Source organism: Cloeon dipterum, chromosome 4, assembly GCF_949628265.1.
Source record: "Cloeon dipterum chromosome 4, ieCloDipt1.1, whole genome shotgun sequence".
In the NCBI taxonomy this organism is placed as follows: Eukaryota; Metazoa; Arthropoda; class Insecta; order Ephemeroptera; family Baetidae; genus Cloeon; species Cloeon dipterum.
In genome coordinates this window covers 17,818,383-17,842,858 of record NC_088789.1, presented here as the reverse complement: position 1 = coordinate 17,842,858, position 24,476 = coordinate 17,818,383, and the positions used below count along the sequence as shown (strand labels likewise).

At 41.7% G+C, this 24,476-nt stretch overlaps 1 protein-coding gene across 1 annotated transcript in view; it reads left to right on the top strand.

Moving 5' to 3' along the window:
- The first annotated feature begins 615 nt into the window (after positions 1–615).
- The window catches only part of nrm (neuromusculin), a 190,094-nt gene continuing 166,233 nt past the window's right edge, over positions 616–24,476 (top strand). The window contains exon 1 of the mRNA XM_065491022.1: positions 616–926. Coding sequence (XP_065347094.1) covers positions 869–926 — 58 coding nt within the window. The 5' untranslated portion in view covers positions 616–868. The remainder of the gene's footprint in view (positions 927–24,476) is intronic.

The following is a 24,476-nucleotide window of genomic DNA, read 5'->3' as shown; positions in this document are numbered from 1 at the left end:
GCTTTGTCGTCCCATTCGTTTGCGACAAAATTCGCCAAAAATATTAATCAGCCTGAATTCACGGGGTAAGTGTTAAACTTATCAATATCAAAAGAATTGAGATAATTTGTAGTTGATGATTTGTAAATGTTCAGTACAGTTCAATTGGTGAATAAATTGTTAACTCTCGTGAAGGACGACTTTTCATTTGGTCAGCTCATCCCCTACGACAAAACTGCTAAATTTAAATATTATTTTATCATTGTAAATAAAAATCCGTTTAACAATTAAAATTATATAATTTTCTCGTCTTAAAACGCAAACTATTTCATGAAATTTTTTTAACATTTCTAAATAAATGATATGAATAATTTTGGCAATTGCATGTGTGCTGACGAAACCGGCGAACGATCATTAACTATAAAAACGACTTCCTTGAGAGCGGCGCGGCGATGCTGATCGCGGAAATCGGTGGATAGTTTTCGCACGCGGTGCGAAGCACACAAACACAAAGAGTTATAGCGCAGGTGGTGCCTGGCGCGCTCGGCGGGCAAACGGAGCAACTGCAACGGCGGCATCGCGCGTGCTCGCGGCGGCGGCGGCGGCGGCACCGGCCCGGCCGCCCCTTCCCCGGCGGCAGGCAGGCAGACCCGCCGCACTCGGCTCTCGGCTCTGCAGTAGGCAAGAGGGATCCAAGCGCGGCTCTCGTCCCGTCGTCTCTCGATTCACCTGCCAAACAACACCGCAGCTGGGCCAAACGCCAAACAGTTTCCTGACTCTGTTTCAATCTAGTGGAAATGTGCTTCTCTGTGTAAAACGATGCAGTTCGCGCTTCGTGCCACCACCGGATTATAGATTCGCGTTTCTCTTTCCTCGCAATCGCCCAAAGATGACTGCTCCGACGGCCCTGCTGCTTCTTCTCCTGTTTCCGGCACTTCTCGTGCAAGGTAGGGCCCATTAAAGTGGAAAATTAAATTTTTAAATACTTAGAGGTGGAAATAACAATTTCTCAAAGTGCTATTAATAATTTTGTGTGCTGATCTAGCGGCGAGCACTGTCTCTCTAGTGAAAAAATCATGTTTTTTTTATTAGAATGGAAATTTAGCTCATAATTCGCACGCTGTTGGATAGATTGTGACGAAAGGAATCAAAATCAAGCAAAAATCACTGCAAGCCCGTTAAATTTTAATAAAAAATTTGAAATAATCTGAAATTAAATTTATATTTAATTTATGTCCCCACTGTAATTATTTGTCTCCTGTAAATATCCACTTTAAAATTGCTTCCCGCTCTTATCACGTGGGAAACGCAGAGCTCCACTTTTTCTTCGGTTTCTTTTGCATTGTTTAGTGAGAAATTCGGAGTAGAATACGCGAAACAATTTCTACTGCTGTTTGACCCTTTGGCTCCACAATATTTGTGCTTCGACCTCGGTTGTATATGCTTTGTGCTGTGTCTGGCGGTTGTAGGACTTCTTCTCGCTCGCTCACTCGCTTGAACGCAGCCAGGCAGAAAGGGAAAAAGCTAGACCAGCACAATGTCCGCGTACTCGCACTCTTACAGCTGGGCCAGCCGCCACTGCCGAATCGCTCGCTGACGAACCCTTTGGCCGCGAATCGCCGAGCAATGAGACTCACTGGCTATTTCTGACACTCTGCTCTCTTCTCTCTCTCTTTTGCGCCCACCATTCCGCATAATTCGGATCAATTTTTTTCACTTCCCTCACTTGCCGGACTTCTTATCTCTGCTGGAAAAAGGGTTGTTGTTGTCATTGGCTTATTGCTCCACCATCGCCAGTGCACCCTAGCAGACAATGTTTTATTTTCGTTGTTGGCATTTCGTCGGAATTCGCTGCGATCTGCCAAAGGAACGCCTTTTGTCTCTTGGCATTTCGAGTTGACTTTTGTCAAGAGATGCTTTATTAACTTCCACTGTGCTGTGTGTGTCGCCTGTACAAAGTGCACTCGGTTCGCTCCACATGCAAATTTCGAGCTTCTATCACTTGCCATCATTATTTATTGCTTCTCGACCTATGGAACAGTAAAATCGAGTTGGAAAATTCTGGCATTGAGTGGTTTTAGTTTGGGAGAGGTCAAGGTTTTGGTTAATGAAATCATTTATTTCACATCATTTGATCAAATTTCTCTAACTTTCATAGAAATAAAAGAATTTTTAGGAGAAAGATCGGTAAATAATCGGTTTCTTAAATGATAAACAATTTATTTATTTTGCCAAGTGCCATGGTGAAAAAGCCTCTTTGATTTTTGATACAGAAAAACGCGTTCAGTGGATTATTTGTGTACAGCTACCACTGGAAGAGGGCTTAACTCTCGGAAATTTAGAAATGGTGGCTTGGTTTCACAAAAAATTAAACACGAAAGCGTGCTGGCGTGTGTTGCAAGGCATGGGAAAATCGTTTTAAATTCAATGTGTTTTCTGAGGTTATCAGATAAAATCCTAGTTAATTTATCAACTATGGGCTTACTGTTAGCTGAAATATTAAATATTATCGATATTAAAAAATGTAGCAAAACGCTTAAACAAGATATCATTCAATGGCCAGGTTACATAAATAATATAACTAATTTTTTACATTCCCTAATATCTCAGTTCAACATTCGCGCACTCTTTAAAGTGGATGAATTTCATGTCCTCAAATTAAGTCCTGTTTGAAGCACTTTAATAAAAGTCAAGGCTGATGATTCAAACAACTTTGAAACAAAGTCATCCGCGTTTGTGCAGCATATCAAATGAATCTGCAAATGAAAGGCAAAGCAGTTTGAATTCCCGCCCAACAAATTTACACTCGGCATGCACCGCCATCATCATTTGGCTGCGAACTTTCTTTCTTCTTTTCGCCCAGCCGGCAACTTTTCATGCCTCCCTTGCTGTTAATGGAGAGGTCATTTAGTTTTCTCAACCCCCGCGCGCACCGGGCGGGCACACGCTGAGCAGCGGGGCCGACTTTCTTTCTTCCTTCCTTTGTTGTGTTGCGAGAGGGATGAAAATCTTGCTCCACTGTTGTTCTCTGCGGTCTTTTTTTATCTCGGGCTATACACACACCACGCTTCAAAGACACAATATTGGTCCACGTGGATTCCGTTTTTGCACGCATTGTAGCACCAACCAAGTTTGCCATTTCCCAGCCTAGCCACCCGGGGGAAGGGTTAAAAAATCCAGCAGGTTTACTACCAACACGTTAAATATTTACGGGACAAATCTATATTTGTATCTTTTAAGTCATTTGCAAGCTTCAATTGCAAACTCGTGGATTTGTGGATTTATTTATCATCCTTTACACAGAAAAACCCTAGAAACATTTTCACCGCTAAATTTTCGTTGAAAATTAATGGGAAAAGAGCAAGACAATATATTTTTATATGAAATTTATTGCTCCTGGAAATAATTGACTTTTCCTCTTAAATAAGTCCAGGTTAACAAAGTTTGTTGTTTTCTCCACTACATAACTCGCGTGTGAATATCTGGTGTAATTTTGAGGCAGACGAATATAATAAATTGAGAGAATTCCTCGCAACGATAAGCAGCTTTGCACGATTATTGTTGTTGCGCGGGAGAGCAGGCACGTTTTGCACTCCTTACTTTAATATGACGGACTTTATTCAAAGAGCGAGCACCACGCCACCGCGCTGACTGCGCACGGAGATTTAACTTGCTTCATAAATTTGGGTCATTATGAGGGGGTTTCAGTTCTGTAAATAAATAATTTGAGCCCTTCCGCGCGCGCACTTTTCCTGCAAAAGCAACGAGAAAGAGAGACGAGATTACATCTGCACGCCGCCGCACTCTCGAAACTGCTAAACTGCCGCTCCAAAGCCAGGCCGCACGTCTCATTATCTCAATTTGAGTCGGCAAAATGGCAGCGGATTAAATGAAACGCGCGGCATCAACACTATTTTCTTCCAGGGAAATGTTTAGTTTGAATTGAAAAATTTAAAAGCATGAATTTTTACTGGCACACAAAACAGCATGCAGCATGCAATTTGCTGTGGATTTAAAATCAATTGAGAATTCAGCCTCTGTTTTTTCATTAATTCGATAAAATTAAAAAAACTGGCAATTTTACTCACCGACTCTCTCTTTCGCATATGCATTTTGCCTGGCGTGTGGAATTAATTTTTCAATTTTAGCCTGCAAGCGCGCCAACACGTCGCTCTCGCGCGTGTTTAAAGCGACAGCGATGCTTGTGCATTAAACTGTTAATTATTCAAATCTAATTCACCACACCGACAGCATCTGCAGCTTAATGAAATGAGACTGCCGGCCGTGGTGGATGTAGCAGGGAAAAAATTCAGCGCATCGCGACTCGCAAATTCCACCAGAGCCGTTTGGGACTGTTTAGCTTCAATAGCGCAAAAAAGCGCAACGTACATTTTCAACAGCGACAAAGTCAACTTTTGTTTTAGGGGTAAACTGTTATTTTAAAATGTTTTCCTTTAAATTTTAAATTCTTTAATATAAATGGTTTAATTTTATTGGGCTTTCAAATAAGCCATGTAATAGATGAATTTTAAAAAGCACGTTCAATTCCTCATTTTCTGCTTTTATGGTATTCTACGGTTGCAAATCAATTGACCTGCTTTTAAATGTTCTTTTAACCAACTGCAAAATGGAAAAAATGCCACACAGCTGTGCCATTTTTCCTCCTAGATAGAGCGAGAACGTATAAACGGAGCAGTCTCTTATACTCCCTGCTGATTTATGAAATAATTAGCGGACGCCGTTAATTTCAATAAAAATGCAATTTCTCCGTCGGAAAAGTCGGTTCTCCTTGGCGGAGTGTGGCTGCATTTTCCAGCGCATTAGCAGATTTAATTGAATTAATTTCGCTGGAGCTCTAGCCGGGAAAAATGCGCGCACAGAAGGAAAAGGAAGCTTGCCGTCCGTCGCGATTTTGTGTGGGAGAGCCGTGCACCATTGGCGAAGAGCGCCGGTAGTGTACTGTTTTAATGTGATTATGCTATGCGCTGAAAGAGCTAGCTAAGAGCGAATGCACCGCTAGCTATGTGTATATATGTATATGCATGGGAATGAAAAATATGGGACAGATAAAATGGCACGTTGTTATAAAATTTTAATGACGAGCTTCTGTGCCACCTCCGCGCGGCCAATTATCCGCAAACGGTGCTTTCCTGAATTTCAACTTATGATATTGTTTTCGTTCCCTGGTTTCCAGCCGTCGGAAGTTTGCACCGTTAAACGAAAGTTAATGGTCAATTAGAAAATTCAACGGAGAAATAAATTGCTGAATGCGGGAAATGCTTTCAAAGATGAGATGTTTATCGAAAGGAATATAGATTTTGTTTCTAAACGAGTGATAATGTGTCATATTAATTAGAACAGTGGCTGCTGGAATATAACTGACCTGCGCTAAAACGCAACAACGCTGAGATTGTGTGGTTGGAATGTGTGAATGTGGCCGCTGAAAAGCACGCCGTCGTGCAAAATAATTCAGGCTGCTTGCTACTCAGACGCGCTGTCGGGTCTCTTACAATTATTATTACTACATAGTGTTGTTGTCGGCTCATCAGCCCAGGCGCCAGCGTAATGGTCAAAAGCCGCTTGCTTTCACACTGTATTTCATGTAAACTGCAATAAGCAAGAATCCTTATTCGTATGTCCCCTCCGGGACTTTTAGAAAGTTGTAGCTTCTCACGCGGTTCTTTTCCTTGATCTCTTTTGACGCGACTTTGCAGTTTGCAGGCTCATCTCTATCTCGTCCTGAGAACAGAAAAATGGAGCAAAGAGAAAAATGATGTCTTTTGTTTTGGTTATTATTAATTCCTCCAGAGAACCGGACTGTGTATGCGGTCTCTATGGTTTATCCAAACATATGTATATCAAAATAGTGGCTGCCCAGCGAACGTTTAATACTTTTTTTATGAGCAAATAAAAAACAGAGCAGTAACAAAACACAAATCTCCTGCTGCTCGGTGTGTGACTGTTGCTGAAATAAAAAGATTTTTGGGCAAAAACAGGACATACACACAACTGCTGGTCTTGTTTTCTGGCTGCAACAAAAGCGATTGAAACTGCGGGGTCCCGTGAAACACAAGCGCGCGACGACACGATTGTTGTTGCTATATCGATTAAATATCTCGTACAGGCCCGCGGGGCATTTACCCGGCGAGCGGGCGAAATTGGCAAAAAATATTTCCTCCTTTCTGTTGGCGAAAGCGGCACTCTTTGAATCAAACACAAAACGTCCCTCGTGGATCTCGCTTCTCGGTGTAAAAACCCCATCTCGCTGTGTGTTGTTATTATCGTTGGAAATTAGAAAAAACGTGGGCATGACCCTGCAGCAGAGTATAGATCGCGTTATTGGACAGCAACCAAACTGTAATATTAGCCGAACAGTTGATTTTTGATTCGAAATAAAACGCTACTCTCAAATAATCAAGACATTGCGTTGGATGGATTATATTTGTAACTGGTATATATAGACACGCAAATTGAGGCTTTGGAATAATCCTCTGCCTCTCCTCTGATTTTAAGCTCCCGCATACTTGTTTATATACGTCTGCGAATTACACCGCAATATGAGAACAGGCAAAACGCAAGAAACGGCTAATTGGAATGCTCGGCATCATGCAATCGAAAGAGATGTTGTTATGTTCATACACACGCCACCCTTAAACAAGGCATAATGCAATGCAATAATAGTCGCTCTCTCGCTTTGGACCCGGCCGATACAGCAATTATTTTGCATGCGCTGGCCGCCGCAACGCGAGGCTAATAAATTTCTGTGGCTCGCACCACTGACTACGCATGCAAATATTTATGGAGGCAGATTCCAATCAAAAGCTAGTAAATCAACTAATTAAGTGTGCACGTCGGAAAGCTTTGGCTTGCTTTGCTTCCCCAGGCAGTAATTGCAGAACCCCAAATATGCAAATAGTAGGGGTTGAAACTGTTTGAACAATATTCTTCTGCATGCTAAAAGGAAGGCGCTAGCCACCATTTTGGTCATATTTTCTTCAAGTTTGACGCTTGATTGATCATTGGGTTCATTATGCGACTATGGTTCGTGTCTTTCCGATCAGAAAGGCAAGATGGCGACTGTCAGGACAATCCAGGTGAACCATTACTTTTTAAAGATGATGATTTATAGTGCAAAACCGTTGGAAATTAGTTGCCAATGCATCAACTTGTCCCTAAGGAAAAAGCCAAAATTGGAAAATCCAGCTTGAAATCTTATTTTATTTCACAATAAAGGGCTTCCCCGAAAAGTGCTATACACCATTGGACAGGTCTCGACGAGAGGAATCAAAATCTGCCGAGAAAATATGGTCAAGTGCTGTAGATTTTAGAAAAAATAGGCCGAATTTTAGTTTTAATTAAACCAATGTCCTTTTGTGACTATTGCACTTCATATATTATGTAGACCAAATCGTTAAAACACGAACGCAATTTTCAACCGTAAACTCCCTAGCAGCGCAAATCTGGATTTTTTTCACTGCATAGCATTCCTGTCCTGTTTTCCCATTCATGCATTATTTCCAACAAAATCTCTCCAAATGAGTGTATATTTATCCTGTAGCCTCTACAAAATTCCCTTTTTCGATTAACAGACTATTTAATGGAGTACACGTTGGCTCTGTAGAATTTTGATTGGAAAACGATAGACAAATTAACCAGCGGAACACACGGCTTCGGTAGGTGGACGAGTTTTTTTTATCTGAATAGACTGGTGGTGGTGGTGGTGCCCTCTCACCCACCCGCGCGTCTCTGCTCCTCTGTCAATGTTTTTCTAAAAAAGGAGTCGGATTTTATCCCGAGCCGCAGCCGGCGTTTAATTCAGCAAGTGAATGAGAGTGAGGCGCGCGCGGCAGCTTTTCATTCTCTAAACACAACTTTCCCTCTTTCGCTCACTTGCCACCGAATTTCCAAAATGAGATCGGAGCGCGCGCGGCTGCGAAAAGCTGCGTGCCGCGTGAAAGGGTTCGGCGCGGCGCGAACAAAGGGCCCCCCGAAAATCAATTTCGCAAATTATCAATTCAACCAAATGGGACGAGAGCAATTTGCGAGAGCGAGCAAATAAACAGCAGCACTTTGCCGCACACACACAGCCACTTTTATTATCCATAAAACACGTTTTCCGCGCGCATACCAACCGACAAGCAAGCCAGATAGAGCAGGGTTGCGGACCAAACGCGAATCCTGCACGCACCAAAAGCAACCCGAGATTCTTTGTTACAGATAATTTGTCGGCTATAATTCAAACAACAGATATAAAAGCAACACAGCTCTTTTGTTTGGAAATGTTCAGCGGTATAAATAAATGAAAAATGCTTTGTCAAGAGTCAAAGATGCACGAATTTCAATTTTAAATTACAACTTCAATCGTAAAAGTCAATTTTGGTTTTTAATTAAGCATTTTGATACATGGGAAAAAATAAAATATTTAAAAAATAAAGTATGTATCTTACCCGCAAGGGTATCCATGGGATGGGAATAGCACTTGGGATTTCATTTTTGACCGTGTCAATCGATTCCTGAGTTGCGTATTAGATTAGACCGTTGACGACTCGGTTGAAAATTCCACACAACATGCCAAAAATCATCGGATACGTAAAAAGCATTATTTTTGTTGGTTTTTGGATTAAACTTAAATAAATAAACTTAGCACTCTTGTGAAAATTTCCTGACCAAAAACCGGCAGCGGTTTTTTTAACGTTTCTACCGATTTTCGGCACGTTGTGTCGAATTGTTGACTGAGTGATTCGGCTAGTTAAACTAATTTGAACATCATGAATCGATTACGTAGAACTGCTGAAAAGTAAATTCCTGTGCTACTTTAACTGGAATAAAAATGAACGAAAATTATAATGATAAATAAAGGGTGAGATAAAGGATACAGTTATATATTTTTATATGTTGAATGCCATTTAAACTTTTTTAAATTTTGCTACTGTTTTTATTTAGCGACCATGTTTGCTCTTGTGGAATAAAGTGCTTTGTTCTTTTACTACAGTAACAAATTTGAGGAACTTCTCCTTCAATTGAGTTTTTCACGTCCGCGTGTGAGCCGCAACGTGGGCTGCGTGTGCCGTGTCCTGTCAAAAACGCAATGGCCTGGGCTTTATATATATATACACTCTCATATCTCATGACATGGAAAGGATTGAATTCGACGTGCAATCAGATTGGCCGGCTCTTACCCGTGCGCCAGCGGGAAAATTGCGTAATGTTTCGCACCGCCGTTTATTTTATTTTCTGTTCTCGGCGTCACCAAGTTATTGAGCGGCGGGAATTGAGTGTGCGACGAGTTGCTCGACCGTGCGCCGGTGAAATAACTCGTCATCAATTTTATTGTTTGCAGCCTCGGCCGGGGCGACGATTGCCGAGCGAGCTATAGGATTTGCTTGTCAGATTCGCACGTACAGAGTTGCTACTCGACCTATTTGCCTGCGCTCAAGTCGTTTGCTTTTATTCCAATCAATTTGTGTTTGCCGACTTGATTAAGTTGTCTCGCGATTTTGCGAGATGGCGACTCGGCGCCGCACATAATCTTTGTCACACAGAGAGTCTCGCCCGTCCGTCGGCACGGTGTTTTTGCTGCTACGAGAAACTTTCCGACCCTTCCAAGTTTAGCGCCATTTCTGGACGTACAAAGTTTATATTTTCCTTTTCGGCGGGACTTACGGAACTTAATGCAGATTTTAGAGTTAAAAATTGTTAGAGCCATAACTTCCTATAATGATTAATCTTTGTTCTATGCTCCACGCGTTTTATTTCAATCTACAACTAGACAATCTGAAGCAAGACAAATCTCGTTATTTGCAGCCTTTGCTGCACGCGAATTTACATATCATCTGCAGAACATACACAAATAGAGTAAAATATGCAAACACAGAGTCAGTCCACTCACTCAGTGCTCGTGTGTGTGTATGTGATGAACTATTAATCCACACACACACGCTCTCTCGTCTAGCTGGAAACAGCGCTAGTGCATCTGACACGTCGTCTCTCCGACTTCAAAGCTAATGAAGTGCCGCGTACCTCCTATCTCTCTTTCTCCCCCGACCAACCCTCTCTGTCCCCGCGTGCATGCAATATGCGCGAGGAAAAGTGGCCTGGATTGGATTGGATAGCACATTACACCTGCAACCGAACCTTTGTCGACAGCTGATTGCTCCAGTTCTGGGTCCAAAGTGGGGCTGGCCGCCGCTTTTGATGCTTTGTGCCTCGCCTCAATATCGTATTGATTGACGTACAAAAGCCTTTTCATTATATTTGAACTTGATCTTTTGATAATTCAAATCGAATTTATTGAATATTATCAAGGTAGTTTTAATTTATATTGGAATTTTTGTCCTGAATCCTTCAAATTTGGTCAAAATTACTTTAAAATACTGTAGGACAATTTCTATAAATATATCATAATACAACTTCAGAGAGGTTGGGAGGGATATTTTTTAAAATTTGACCTCCCTGATCTAAGGTTGCTCAGGAACGAGATTGGGGGCACCTTTCCTGAGCGCTCCCAAAGGGTCAAATTGCACGAGTTCTTAAAGCTCTCGACCTTGTCGTCCCAACGGTTTGCACATCTTGCAAATCAAACTAGAGTGCTACCCTGACACCAGGGTTAAATTTTTTACCTGTTCTAATGGTCTTGCCTGACATTAGGGGTGACCCTCAGCATATTGCGCAAGTCATTAAATCAATTAAAAACAATTGTTTCATAATCCTAGATGTGAACAACAAGTAGTAATGTCACACATTCTAGTGTCGTCCGCGGTGATTGCAAGTGCAAGCGAACGCAATCTTCCATCGACAGCAGTCGCTCTCGGTTTTAATTAATTTCATTATTTCTTGTCAGGCGTCGTTATATTAGTCTGATTATTTCAGTCTCGCGCTAACAACGGCTCGGTGACGACACGCCGACACGACGAATTCAGCCTGTGCCAACGCAGCCGCCGCCGCCGGTCTCTGTCTCTCTCGTTATTATTGTACTCTGTGCGAGAAGAAGATGAGTCTGCTGTCGAGAGTTGGATTGTGTGCCGATGCGGTTTCCGAGGGTGCCGCGCGGTAAATTGGATCATCTCTCCGTCGATTGGAGCCGAGAGGCGCGGTAAAGGGTTGAAGTAATGAGAGCAATTCGGCAACTTGATAAATTTCCTTGAGAGGTGTCCTCAACTGGAATAAAAATGCTTGACATCCAATACTCGATATCGGAGTTTCAACCAAATTTAATCTGCAAAATTTATAAAATATCAACGAAGGGATTTCTATTCTTGCTTGCAAAGGAAGCTCACCATTTAGTTGAATTATTAAAATTACTTCCAATCAGAAGGTTCCATTCCTCCTAGGGGAATTCATTGTTATATGAGTGTTCAGTGATTTATGTTCATTGTGTCGAAAAACGATATATTTTCGCGTGCTGGATGACCCCTGACTTTCTGATTGACCGGCGGCAGTATGTGTAATTTTTAGCCAGTATTTACATCGAAAAAGATCGCATTTTGACAGAACAAAACTCGCTTAACACTCTCTTAACCGTTAATTCGCCTCGGGGGAAGGAAACTTATTATTTTAAACCATCCTTTTGTTGAAAGTTAACATTGAAATATTGTTTATCCATTGTCAATAGAAATTTTGATCCAGCTCATTGTAACTGTCACCTGATCTAAGCTGATGGACCGGTCTGGTCGCGAGATGTTTTTCAGGAATTTCACTCTTCTGGTGCACTTGTTCGTTTCTCGCAATAATGAAATGACAACCGACAAGTAGTTCATTCCATTCAACAGCACTTGAGAAGGCAAAGATTCGGCTGGCTCCACGCATTCCTTGTCTTGCCAGATATCAGTTTCACACAGGGGCTTTGTAATCAAGTGATACCCAATGGAGGTAGTTTCCATACCCACTTCCCCCATGCACGTCGTGATTCCTAACGTATTGAGTTACTGCACAACGGTGTAACGCCCGCCAACGTTGTCATTTTGCTTTTATTAATGCTGCTGGCAGCCAAAATTATTGTTCACTAATTCTGCTATTAGAGAATTAATTAAAACTGGACAATATGTATTTATTTAAAATTAATTTTACTGTTTGTAAAGTAACTTGCAATTTAAATATAATATTTTTTATACAGATTTAAAATTTCATTTTTCATTGTAAACATTTATGTAATTTTTATAAATTATAAACGAGCCTCATTTTATTAATTGCAATGCCTAACTCTCAAGGACTTGAATATCATGATATTTATTAATCCTGAATGGCAAATTTTCTGTGGTTGATACATAAAAAAATTTAGTTTGAATGAACGCAGTTAATATATTTAAGTGCTATGCATTTATTAAACGAAATGATCGTGGTTGCACACGCGAAAGCCGGCCCCTTATATTAATCCATCTGAGTTTTATTTTATCATCATTTTATAATATTCTCCCTCGCGGATTCGCTTAGAAGTGCTATACACAAATCGTCAGCGAAGCATGCAGACTGCCAGTAAGAGTGAAAACCGCAGTCTTTTATAAAATGTATTTGATTTTACTCTGCTGCTACCTCACTCTCCGCATTGTGTTGTTATTCAAGACTTTAATTTGACGAAAGAGAAGGAGAAAACGGAAGACGAGCGTGGAAATTTATTCGACGTAAAGCGGGAGAAGGGGGAATCGGCGAGAAGATATAATTTTAATTTAAGCAAGCGCCACTTTTTCGGCGTGCATGGGAACTCCTCTCCTGCGCCTTTATTAAACAATGCCGGAAGTGATGCACGTTATTAAAGAAAAGGAACAGGTGCGCTGCCGACGCCGCCGTCGGAGACAAATAAATAATGTGTATGTTGGACGTGGTTTTAGTGCTCGCATGACTTCAAAGCCGACTCATTCCCGCCGAAAGCAATAAAATTAATGGCGTGTCGTTAATTTGTTAATGAGTATATTTGGCAATATAAAATTTCTCCGTATTGCTGGTGCTTTATTGATCCTAAATAACGCAAATTTTAGTATGTTTTTGCACCACATGCGTTTGAAGTTTAAAATTGGTATATTTTGGTTGAATAACTAAATACAATTGTAGCCAAATAAAGCGCGTGAAAGGTAATTTTGCAGGCAGGCAGTGAGGAGCGGAGGCGAGCAGAGCAGTGTTTGCTGCCCGCAAAGCTTGTCCTTAATGAAGGAGCCGTGTCATTGTCATCGCCAACAGCTCTCGCCTTCGTCGCCATCCTTCACCCGAAAACTTACATGCACGCAGGCAGTGGCGTTAAAGGATTTTCGCATACATATCAGCAGTTTACTCACATGCAGCCAGCATTCTTCTTCTTTTGCGCGCAAAATTTCTCAGCTCGGCAGCGCCGCCGCTCCCACGACACCGGCTGCTGGCATTTATTATCTCGATCCGAGCGTGTATGTGAACCCTCTCTCGGTGAAAATCGAGTGAGTGTGTCAGCAAAGTGCTCAACTGCAGGGGAAGGGAAATTGCATGTCGCTTATATTCGCTTCCAGCGGTTATGAAATTATTTTGAGACACGGAGAAAAATAATAACTCTCCTGATGCCGTGGAAAACCTCATTTAAAAATAAATTTGTGGCAAAGAAAATTTGATATTACGAAAGGGGTGGTGCGTCATCAAGTGACGTCATCACTGCTTAGAAGTTTGCCTCTTAAAATATTTATTTAAATTTGAACTCCAAAAGATCTAATTCTTATAATTCAATTCATTTTAAAATTATTAAATTAATTCTAAGCTGCTATATCCGGCATTATAAAGAAAGCAGATCGGCTCTAAAAATTCCCACGACGCCTGCTGAAAATTAGTCTCGGCGAGCGTATGGCAGTGACTCGAGCAGGTATATTATGATTATTATTTTTCTCGCATATCCACCTGCTGCTGTTTTAACGCACTCGCGGATTAACTGAACCGTGCCATTCATGGCTGCCAGTTGGAGCGTGTTTGCGAGAATAACGACGAGAAAATGAGTAACGCGAAGTGTTCAAATAGACGCGCGGGCGCAGGGTGCGCGTTAATTAAATTTTCTCCAGTGCGTGCTCCGGCAAAGAGGCAAAATACACCTTGGAAACAAACGTAGCACCAAGGGTGACGTAATTTCGGGGACTGATTCTTCTGATGAGAGAAAAGTACTTCCCACAGATACCCTCGCAGAGCAGAGCAAAACCGCAAGCTCTCTCACTCGGAGATATCGTAATACAAGATCTCGTTTTTTTTCGCTGGCTCAAGCAGCGGAGTAATTTACAGCTTACTCCGAAAATAATTTTTTTGCTTGACGTAAGTTAAAAATATCTTGAATGTACTAGGTGAATTGATGTTTTCTTTGAACCTCTGCTCAGAACTTTCCGTGGATTATGAGCTCACCAGGTCCCAATAACACCGCCAAGCGGATAACATTGGGCAGGAGTGGCCGCAGAGGAGCTTGGGCCCAATGTGGCCCTCTTTTCGCCTCCCCGCACCGAGGTCTTTCATAAGAAACGCCAGACATTTTGTCACTGAAGCCGCGGGAAAGGTGTGTAAACCAGCAGGTGCGCCTCCCAGCCCGTTGAGCTATTTGAGCATTTCGAGTCACTTAACTAACCACCGTTTGCCATCTTTATTAAAAATTTAAAAAAAATAATTTTAATAATAAAGTAGCAATATTCCACCTGTAAATAAAATTCCGTGAGAAGTTAAATTTAAATACGTATTTCATTGTCAGTTTCGACAATGAAAAGCAATTTAAATTTGCTCACCTCCACTCCTGGTGCCGCCGGCTGATGAAAATTTCAATTTTGCAGAATTGAAAACGCGAGAGAGCGTGTTGCTTGTCTGCGCTGCTCTCTCGCACAAAAAGGGGCCGAAATTTGATTTTGACTTGGGAATGACGGCTCAAGGCAAATAACAAGCACACCCGAATATTTTTAATCGAGTTATACTCACTCACTCTCAACCAGAGGGAGTGTGTGTGTGTGTGTGCGAAAGAGAGAGACCCTAACTGCCAGAGAGGGATGAATGGGGATGGAATGGCCGACGCTTATGTGTGTTTGGTTGATGCTTCTCTTTTCCTTTTTCTGCTTTTTTCCAGCAACGGTCAAATTTGCTCAAAGAAGGCGAGATTTAATTCACATTTGAGCAGCAGAGATTCACAAATGTGCCGAATGTAGAAATTCATGAATTTCAGTCTGCTGGCAGCTCGTTTAATCCACTAACTCGATCATTAATGAAATTTTCCGAGAATTGGCAGTTAGTGCAGGCATCGATTCTCACTACCAAATATGGAAATAAAATACTGAGAATCGAAGCTATTACAAAGTGCTTAGGCTATGCCCACATTTGCTATATAAATTCTTGTAATAATTGGATTAAAATCCTATCTGGCAATTATTTCAGATCGGATTTTAGCACTACTTAGTTCTTAATCTAGGATCCGTCAATCGTTATGCCAAGAGGAATTTAAAGCGCATTCGTTCGCGTGTTTATTAAAAGCCGGCGTTAAGCAGTTTTGTCTTCAACGGGGTTGCGTGGATTCTCACGGTGCACCGGGGGGGTTGTTCTCACATGCTTGCACTCTAGGCGTGTGTTTTCTGGGGTCACCCGAGCATATCACAGGAAACGGCCGCACGGGGGAGTTTGGATGAGAGGAACCGCACCGCTCTCTCGCGAAATGATATTACACTGCGAGCCAAGAGGTGTATTATACCCGTTGTTGTGTGTGCGTGAGGGGTAATTACGCAGTCGGACGGACCCCAGCCCTGGAAATAAATTAGACTCGAGCGATCCAGGCGATAAATATCTCCCGGAGCGAAAGAAAGGCTCCGACCGACACAATCTGATTGCAGCCGCGTGAAATTACGATTTCTTGCCAGGTGAATGCCAAAGGTCAGCTTTTCAGGAGCTTGATTCGCTAATTTCGCTTTTTTGTCGGGGTAAAATTGATGAAACGGGAAGCTGAGCAAGTGCAAAGGCCTGAGCTGCTTGTTAGTCACAGAGGAGCACAGTGCATTACGCGGAGACAAAGCTTTGAGGGCACGGAGTTTCATAAAACGCCAGCAGCAACTTTTACGCCTCTCGCTTTTGGAACAACTTAAAAATTTATGCCAGCAGGAGAGTGCAGAAAATAAATTAAGCTTTTAATCAGATCGGCGGCTTAAAACAAAAGACGGGCAATTTATTGGTCAGCTGGCTGCTTTTAATTCAATTGCCGCGGCTGCTCGGAAAGTTTCAAGTGTGTTAATTTTGGACGCGCGGGCGATAAAAAAGCGAGAGAGCGCGCCGGGCATTGATTAATCGAGGCTCGCTGCGCGCGGCTCCAGACCAACTTTTCTCGCCTAATAAAATTATCAAACATTAGCTGCACTGCCGTTTTTTAACACTCGCCGACGCGTCGACGACTTCAGACACCTGCAAACCCACGCTTTAATCGGATTTCCGAGTCGACGACGCAAAATGCGCCGTGCAACTTTTTCATTCATTTCCCGTCCGACGCAATCCATTGTCGATGATGAATTGGACGCGCAGGGACGGAAGGAAAACACTGATTTTTTTACTTCAAAATATAATGAGCCGTCTTGGACGCACAGTGCATGCATCGCTGACCACTTTAGTTACAGGCTGCGAAGTTTTTGACTAAAGGAAAATTTATATTTCTTGTTTCAGGTAAGCTGCTGCGAGCTCGATTTGGTGTTTTTTTTCTCTACAAGGGTGGTGAGTACGAAAGTTGCGTCAAAAATAGAGCGCTTTTGCCAAAAAGCGTGGTGTATAAATAGGTTCCTTAATGAGCCGAGGCACATCCTCGAAATTTCGTGCAGTTTATCAAGAAGCGAGGAGGCGCGTGTCGTAATTAGGCCAAAGACACACTTCAATCGGTGCGTTTGGAGATAAGTGAGCCATCTCTCTCTTTTTTCTCATCTGCACCCGGCGATAAATCCCCGCTTCGGCGGTGACAAGTGTGTATAAATTATTTGCCAATAATAAAGTGCGCCTCTGCAACAAACCACAGCGCCGCGAGTGAGTAATCGCGAATGATCCATTTTCAGCGTGCGATCCCGCGGGAGCGATTTTTCAGCGGAGAAAAAACAAATCCCGGCGACAAGCAGGGCACTCTTTTCCTGAATAAAAATATGCAAACAGCAGAATTGAATCAGAGGGTGAGCGGAACAACTGCAGCAGACAGAATAAAAAGGCGAAAATTTCACGCAGCGAGAGAGAGAGAGAGCGCGCGCGGCCGGGGATATTCCTGGCGTCGCAGACTTGGCACACAATCCGCGTGTGTGTGCGTGTTCTCCTCCTCGGCCGCGGCACCACACCCTTTTCCTCCCCGTCGGGACTAAAAATTGCTGTCCTGCCGACTCTAGAACTACTTTACGGCACAAATCTCGCTCGCTTTCGCTGGTCATTCGCCCCCCGGCTTTGCATCACCGCGCTTCCCTTTTATTTTTGTATTGATTCACTGGCGAAGCTTGATCTCCCGCACATCTCGTCATTCTTATTCCCACCGACCAACACGCACTCACGTGCAATCCGCTCGTGTATTTATAGGCACAGCCGCGCGAAAACTAATTTAGAGCTAATTTATCTCATCTAGATCACTTGATTGTTTTTTATGTTTTAATTTCTCAATGAAAGATTGAAGAGCATAAATTACCGCATTGGGTTCCGTTTTGAATACTGAGCTAACTCGGCCCATTCGTTAACTGTATTTTTCTGTAAAATAAAATCTGAAATAACCTCCCCTTCTATTCCAAAGAAACGTCCAATGCAATGGATTCCACGGTGAGTACTCATTCTAAATTCCACTCTTTTGGAACAAGAAAGCTGATCGGACCGACAAGATTGGCTTTGAGCTGAATTTTATTACCTGTAAATTGAAAAAACTTTTCAAATTAAGCAAGCAAGCCGAATTTCGCAATTACAAACACAAAAGAAGCGCCTAGTCTTTGGGGGCAATCAGTGAGAAAAGCGAGGCTTTTGTAGCAAGCAAATTTGCACCGAAACTTTGAAAGAGGCAGGGGAGGATGCACCACCGGCCGCGTTTTCAGCAGAGGGAGGATGAGAGAAGAGAGGAGTGCATGCAATTGCTGCTTCTTTTTCTGCAGAGAGCAAACTCACCCCGGCGGCGGCTGATTCTCATCTATGTACACATTACATATACACTTTTCTCGGCGCACAAAGCGGCAATTGAAGCTGCTGCGCGCTGCTGGATAAAAAGCAGCCCGCGCTCGCCCGGCGAGGTCTCAATTTATGAAAGTAAAAACAAAGCTGCTGCTTCTGCTCGTCGTGCTCTCTAAAAGGAACAGCGAGTGAGCGGGACTCTTAAGGCGGTGTGTGTCGGAAAATGTAAGTGCACGGCTGGCCAGCGGCTCGAATTCTTTTCCTTTTGTGCGAGAGCTTATACATTTGCGCGCGATATTCCGTGTTTGCATTCGCGAGCGGGCTGCAATCGTATGCTGGTCGCGAATGCAACTCGGCCAGACCCCATCCAGTAAATTGTAATGCAGATGGCAGGGTAAATATTTGAACTGCGCTTCTTGCTCCTTATTCGCTCGCTCTTTCGCTCGCTCGCTCGCTCACTCGGTCTTAAGTTTTAACGACACACGGCCCGTAAAAAGCACCGGCAGGCACTTTGCTCGGAACAGGAATTACAATAATCTTCTCTTTTTGCCGCAAATAAAAGAAGGTTTACATTTTTCATGAACTTATTCATGTACAGAAGCACTCAAAATGCTTATAAAATATTATGTGGTTTTGCTAGCTGCGCAGCTTTTTTCGAATATTTATTTGCAAACGAGTCGTATGACTTTCTTTTTGATCACACGGCTAAAAAATTAAATAAAAATTTATATTCCAAATTTTTTAGAGTAAATGTATCGATACAATTTTATGTAAATTATTATTAAACATAGACAGCATTTTGATTTATTTTCGTTTCTTTTCCACTTACAAACAGAAGATAATCGATTTCCTTGAGTTTGACTGTTGGAAAAATGATTGAATTTTTTAGAGTTTTACTAAACTTGTAATTAAAAAAACACATCCACTGGATTATCAGTGAGCAGCGATCACTGGAAAAAGGGATTTTGAAAAAGAGGCGTGGGTTCCCCAGAAAATCAAAAAAGAAGGAGTGGCACGTGTTGCAAAGCGTGGGAGAGTTTTAAAATTAGACATTATTCTTAGACTTTGAGTTAAAATCTTGATTAAATCATCAATTTACTGGTTTCTGCAAAAAATGCGTTAAAATGCTCAAAAACTCTTGATTTCTGCTCAATTGATGAAACAAGAATATGAAGCCCCTATATCCTTCACTGTAGCTGCAGATAATTCAGCACAAATGAACAAAAAGCCGTGATGTAGCACTTAACCAGCGAGATTCGGCAAAAACGAGAATTCACCAGCAGCGTGCACTTTACCAAAAGTTATTAATGACAGATTTATGAGACAAGAGCCGAGAGCTATCTTTCCCTCTCACCCTCACACACGCATCCACGCACCCTTGGCCAAAAACACACACACGTCATAATCCTATGCAGAAAAGTATTAATTATGTCTCGAAGGAGTATAACAAATCATCGGACGGGGTGCATTTTCCACCCCTTTGCACGCATCATTACGCACGCGTGCTCGCTAATTGAATTTTTGACATTATTCCTCGGCATTTTACTAATTGCACTCGCCTGCTTTTCTCGGCGAGCACGAATTAAAAGTTTTCCTTTTCACCAAACTTTTTAACGACTTAAACCCCTCTTTCATAGGAAAACTTTCTTTCATATATATAATTCTTTTGCTTTATTAAAATTTTATTTTCCCGCCGTTCGTGCATGCCATCTCGTTGAGTTTTATCTTTTTTATAAACTCGGAAACTCGACGTTCTGCGAAATGTCGCAATCAGGCAGCAGGCAAAAACTTCTCCGACGAATCTCGTGCCCGACTGTATATAAATTTTGACTGTGTCTTTGCCTCAATAATAAAAATTTCCTTCGATTTCATGGATGTTGCTAGGAAGGCTAAATTGGGAGGCGTATCTTGCTCTCTAAAAGCCGGTGGAAAAAATAAAGCGAACGCTCTCAAGGGAAGCAGACAAGTCGCAGCGAAATGAAAGCTTTTTATGACGGTATATAATGGCCCACACTTTAAAATTTTATTCAGAAACATGAATTAGGCTACAATTAAGCCAGTTAATTTATTCATTCAAGATGCAAAGTCCTTTGATTTAAAAAAAAGTATACCTGTGGCGATTATTCAGTTCTCCTAGATGGTTTAAATGTTTTAATTTTGTTCATTTTCTCACTTTTTTGCTTGCATTTTCTTGCTTATATTTTTATTTGTTAACTGGCTATAAGCAGAATCAAATCAAATACAGGAAAAATGGAAGTAACTGGAACAAAATATAGGGAAGAGGGAAATTTTTTAAAATTTCGCAAAAAATGAATTTTTGAGGTAAAATTTATCATTTTAAAAGTTATAAAACTAAAGCATATTTTAATTAAGAAAACAACAAAAACCTATTTTGAATAAGCTAAATCGAGGTGGGACTATTTTTTCCCGTTTTAAACTTAATGAAAATGAACACAACATAATAGTTATTTAAAACTACGTGTTTCCTCGAACGTGAAAGCAAACAAACAAACCGTGAAAATAGTTTAAGCAGCACTTTTCGGTGCAATACGTGAGATCGGCTAGTTTTGTTTGGGTGTGTGTGGATGTGGGGGTGCTGCTGAATGGCGTCTTATACTCTGGGCCGACACGCTATCCATCACTTAGCGTCTCCTCCACATTATACGCCAAAGTAAATCATTATTTATAACCGCGCCATGCGAGGGAGCAACTCGAGGCGGCGAAACAAAGAAACTAGCAGTCGAAAGCAAACCTTTTAAGCTAGGATTTTTCTCGGTCGGTAGCAGGCGAAAGCCATAAATTACCCGCTCGCGCATATGAGCTCACACGAGAGATAAATAATTCGCAAATGGAAAAAGGAGGCAAACGAGTGACCCCATCACAGCAGGCACGTCGCTCGCTGTTTGCAAATAGAAATTTATTAGCAGTGCACTTTGCAGCCCGAGCTAGACGTGAGTGTGTCCCGTGAAACTGTTTGTGCATGCGAAAACCGTCCTCCGATCTTTTGCACGAGAGAGAGAGAGAGAGAGAGAGAGAGAGAGAGAGAGAGAGAGAGAGAGAGAGAGAGACGTCAAACGGCGCGACTTGTGTGAATCCAGCCATTTTTCTCGCTCTCACCGACACCGATAAAATACAGTTGCCAAGACAAATAACGGAATTAAAATTGAACCCAAATAATAAATGTTGAAATTTGCGTGTATAGAAAGCAAATAACATGCTGGGAGTAACCCCTAAGGTCAGACAATACCATCAAAACATGTAAGGAATCAAACCCTGGCGTCAGGGTAGCCTTCGAGTTGATCAAGATGATTAAATCACTTTAATGAGACCTGAGAGGCTCTGTTTTGGTTTGATCTACAAGATCTGCACACCATAAGAACGGCTAAGTAGAGAGCTTTCAAAATGTGCGAAATTAGACCTTTTGAAAGCCATCAGAGAGCTCAGGATATACCTTGAGGTGCCCAAATTCTCGTTCCTTGCAGACCACATCAAAGCTCTAAATTTTTTGTTTAGTTACCAAAAGATATTTACACAAATTAATAATATCAATTTGCAATATTAACCATTATTAAAATTAATAAATGATACGTAATGCCTATAAAATAGCAGAGGGTTGAAATGACGCCCAGTTTTGGTATGCCAGTAATTATTTTTCCTCATATTTTCAGAGGGCAGCACTTAAACCCTCGTTATGATTATTTGCGGCAGTCTTCTCGCTGCTACTGGTGTAACTAATGAAGTGGATTTGCGGCAGAAAAGTGAAGGAATTAATCACGCGCCTGCTTTTTGCTTTGCTAACTGCGGCAGTCAGAATGAGTAAAGAGATGCCGCGCACACTGCAAGGATAAACAATCGCCCCCTGTGTGAGCCATGAGCAAATGAACCGACTTAATTGCCTCTATCATAAAATTAAGTGCACGTGCGTGAAATATTGGCGAAATAAAGCACGCCTCCGTCTGCCCATTTATTATGTAGAAAATGATACGCAGCGCAAGCGAGCGTTCACCGCTCATTTTTAATTGGTTCATGGTGAATGACACGAGATTTCTTCCCTTTCAAGCTGTTTTACATCTCTCGCTTGTGCAATTAATTTTGCAGAAAAAAATACAGTTGTGGAGTTCAGACTATTTTTTCTCCTGAGCCTCAATAATTTATTCCTTTTATTGATTTAAAAATGGCTATATACTCCCACAAGCAAAAAATCAAGTTTAATTCTCGATGCAACAAGAATCGATTTCCACCAGTTAACGACCGATTAAAAAAACCTTCGAATATCACAGGCCAAGACTTATTTTCGGTAATTCCCGTATCGCAAAAAAATCATCTTTTTAATAATGCCAGAACAGAAATGATTCCCTCCTATGAATAATTCAAAAAGGAAATAATTTCCAATGCCGAGGACTCGAGGAGAAGCTTCAGCTGGCAGTAATAATGTTGGTCTCCAATCCAACAGATACATGCCATAGCATTTTATTCGTCTCGCGAGAGACAAGGGGATGATGCTATTGTACGTGCAAAGACTGGTCATTCGGCCTTTGTTGCCCGAAATTGTGTTATTTATTCCTCGAGCCAGCCGTCAGGTTTTATATGGACTCATCAGTGCTTTCAAGTATTGATAATCACATTTTCGCCGTCGAGCACTTTCCGATATTACATTTGAATAAATGGCAGCCGACGAGCATCTTTCCTGCCTGCTTTTCTAAATATTAAAAAAGAGGACGCTCCTTGGCTGATGGAGATGACATCAAGCCGTCAGCGCGCAGCTCTTTGATCTCTCCGCCGGCGCGTCTGCTGCGCTCTCAATTTGCAATTTCGTGTGTGCGTGCATTTTTCGCGAATCATTTTACTCGGTGGCGACGCCCTTTCAGCGATATTACGGCACCAAATTTGTCAAAGCCCCGTGAAACGTAATATTAATCAAGAAATATGTTTACATTTTCAGCAGCAGCAGGCTCTTTTGAAAATTAATATCACGCACACGCACAACATGCCCAAATAACGCACATTTCATTTACTCTTGAAAAACCGAAGGGAGCAAAAACAGCGTAATTTTTCCCTTTGCACGAAAAGTTCAAATGAAACCCTCGCTGTACACGTGATTTCAAAGCCAGTACAGCTTAATGTCTGAAGGACTGAATTAAAAAACTCTCAGAAACGAAAAATAAATCAATAATATTGCTTACTTTAGCGTATAGACTTATTTAGTGCATCATTTTATTATGTTTTAATTAAATTGGTGTTTAAAAGTAGAGCAGCTTACTTGCCAATTCAGTTTGCAAATTTTGTAGGGTGCGCTGACAGAGATGAAATAAAATAATTAGACGACTTCAATGGTGTCTGAATTTTTGTTCTACGACCAACCTGAACAAAGTTACGTCATTCTCAAAAAACATAAATTTGATCTTTGAATGCCCGTAAAAGGGGAAAACCCGCAAGAATGGGAAATTGGAGGGGGGGGGGGGTCCTACGGCAAACTTTGTCAAATAATGCTTTCATGCTACAAATCAAGTACTTAATTTTTTCGTGACAAACAAATATATCAAACTTTAGGCCATAAAAAACTAATCAATGAATTCGTTACAAATTTAGACATGCATAATTTGGATTGGAAAAATACGTACAACTGGAAAAATGGAGCCAGCCGCGGCAATTCACACAGAGAAAGAAATGCTTGATGGAAACGATGCACGCTACGGCTTTTTGTGCGGTTGTACATTAGCCAGGCACGCCACCTCGCGCGGCGTGTTACACATTTTTAACATTTGTCACGGCCACTTTGACACTTTGCTTTAATAGAAACACTGTATACGCGTTTGCACACGCCACTTGGCCGCTCTATCGGCTCGATCGCGCCGAGAAATTTGTTACAACCCTTTGCCGCGAATTGTTTTATTTCTGGGTCACAATCTAAATTGCAGAGTCGATTTCTTCCGTGAGAGCCGCGCAGGCAGCTGAGAAATTGGAGGTGTCACTCTCGTGTTTTCGGGCTTCGACTTTGGGGCAAACAAAGCAGCCTGATCCGTCATCCCTCGTGACAAGCACAACTAACTGTCAAGTTTCATGTGCAAAAGGACAGAAATAGATCTTGACAGTAATTTCCAGATAATTTTGATAATTTTCTCCTGTTTCCATTTGGGACATTTAAACTAAATTTAGAAAAAGTGTTTAGAGAATTTACTGATAGTTAATTATGATATATTATCATACGCTAATACAAAAAACATTGAAAAATAAATCAAATTTTAAAATGGCACAGGATTTTTTTTAGAGTGCCAATCAGTTCCTGCGGAGGTTGATCGGTCAGTCAAAGGTGGAAGGTTGAGAAGCGCGAATCATACTGTAATAGCGTCATTTATAGGAACGAGAGACCTACACAAATGTGCTGCAACCGCAACAAAATATTATACAAACATCTTATTTTGCTTTAATCG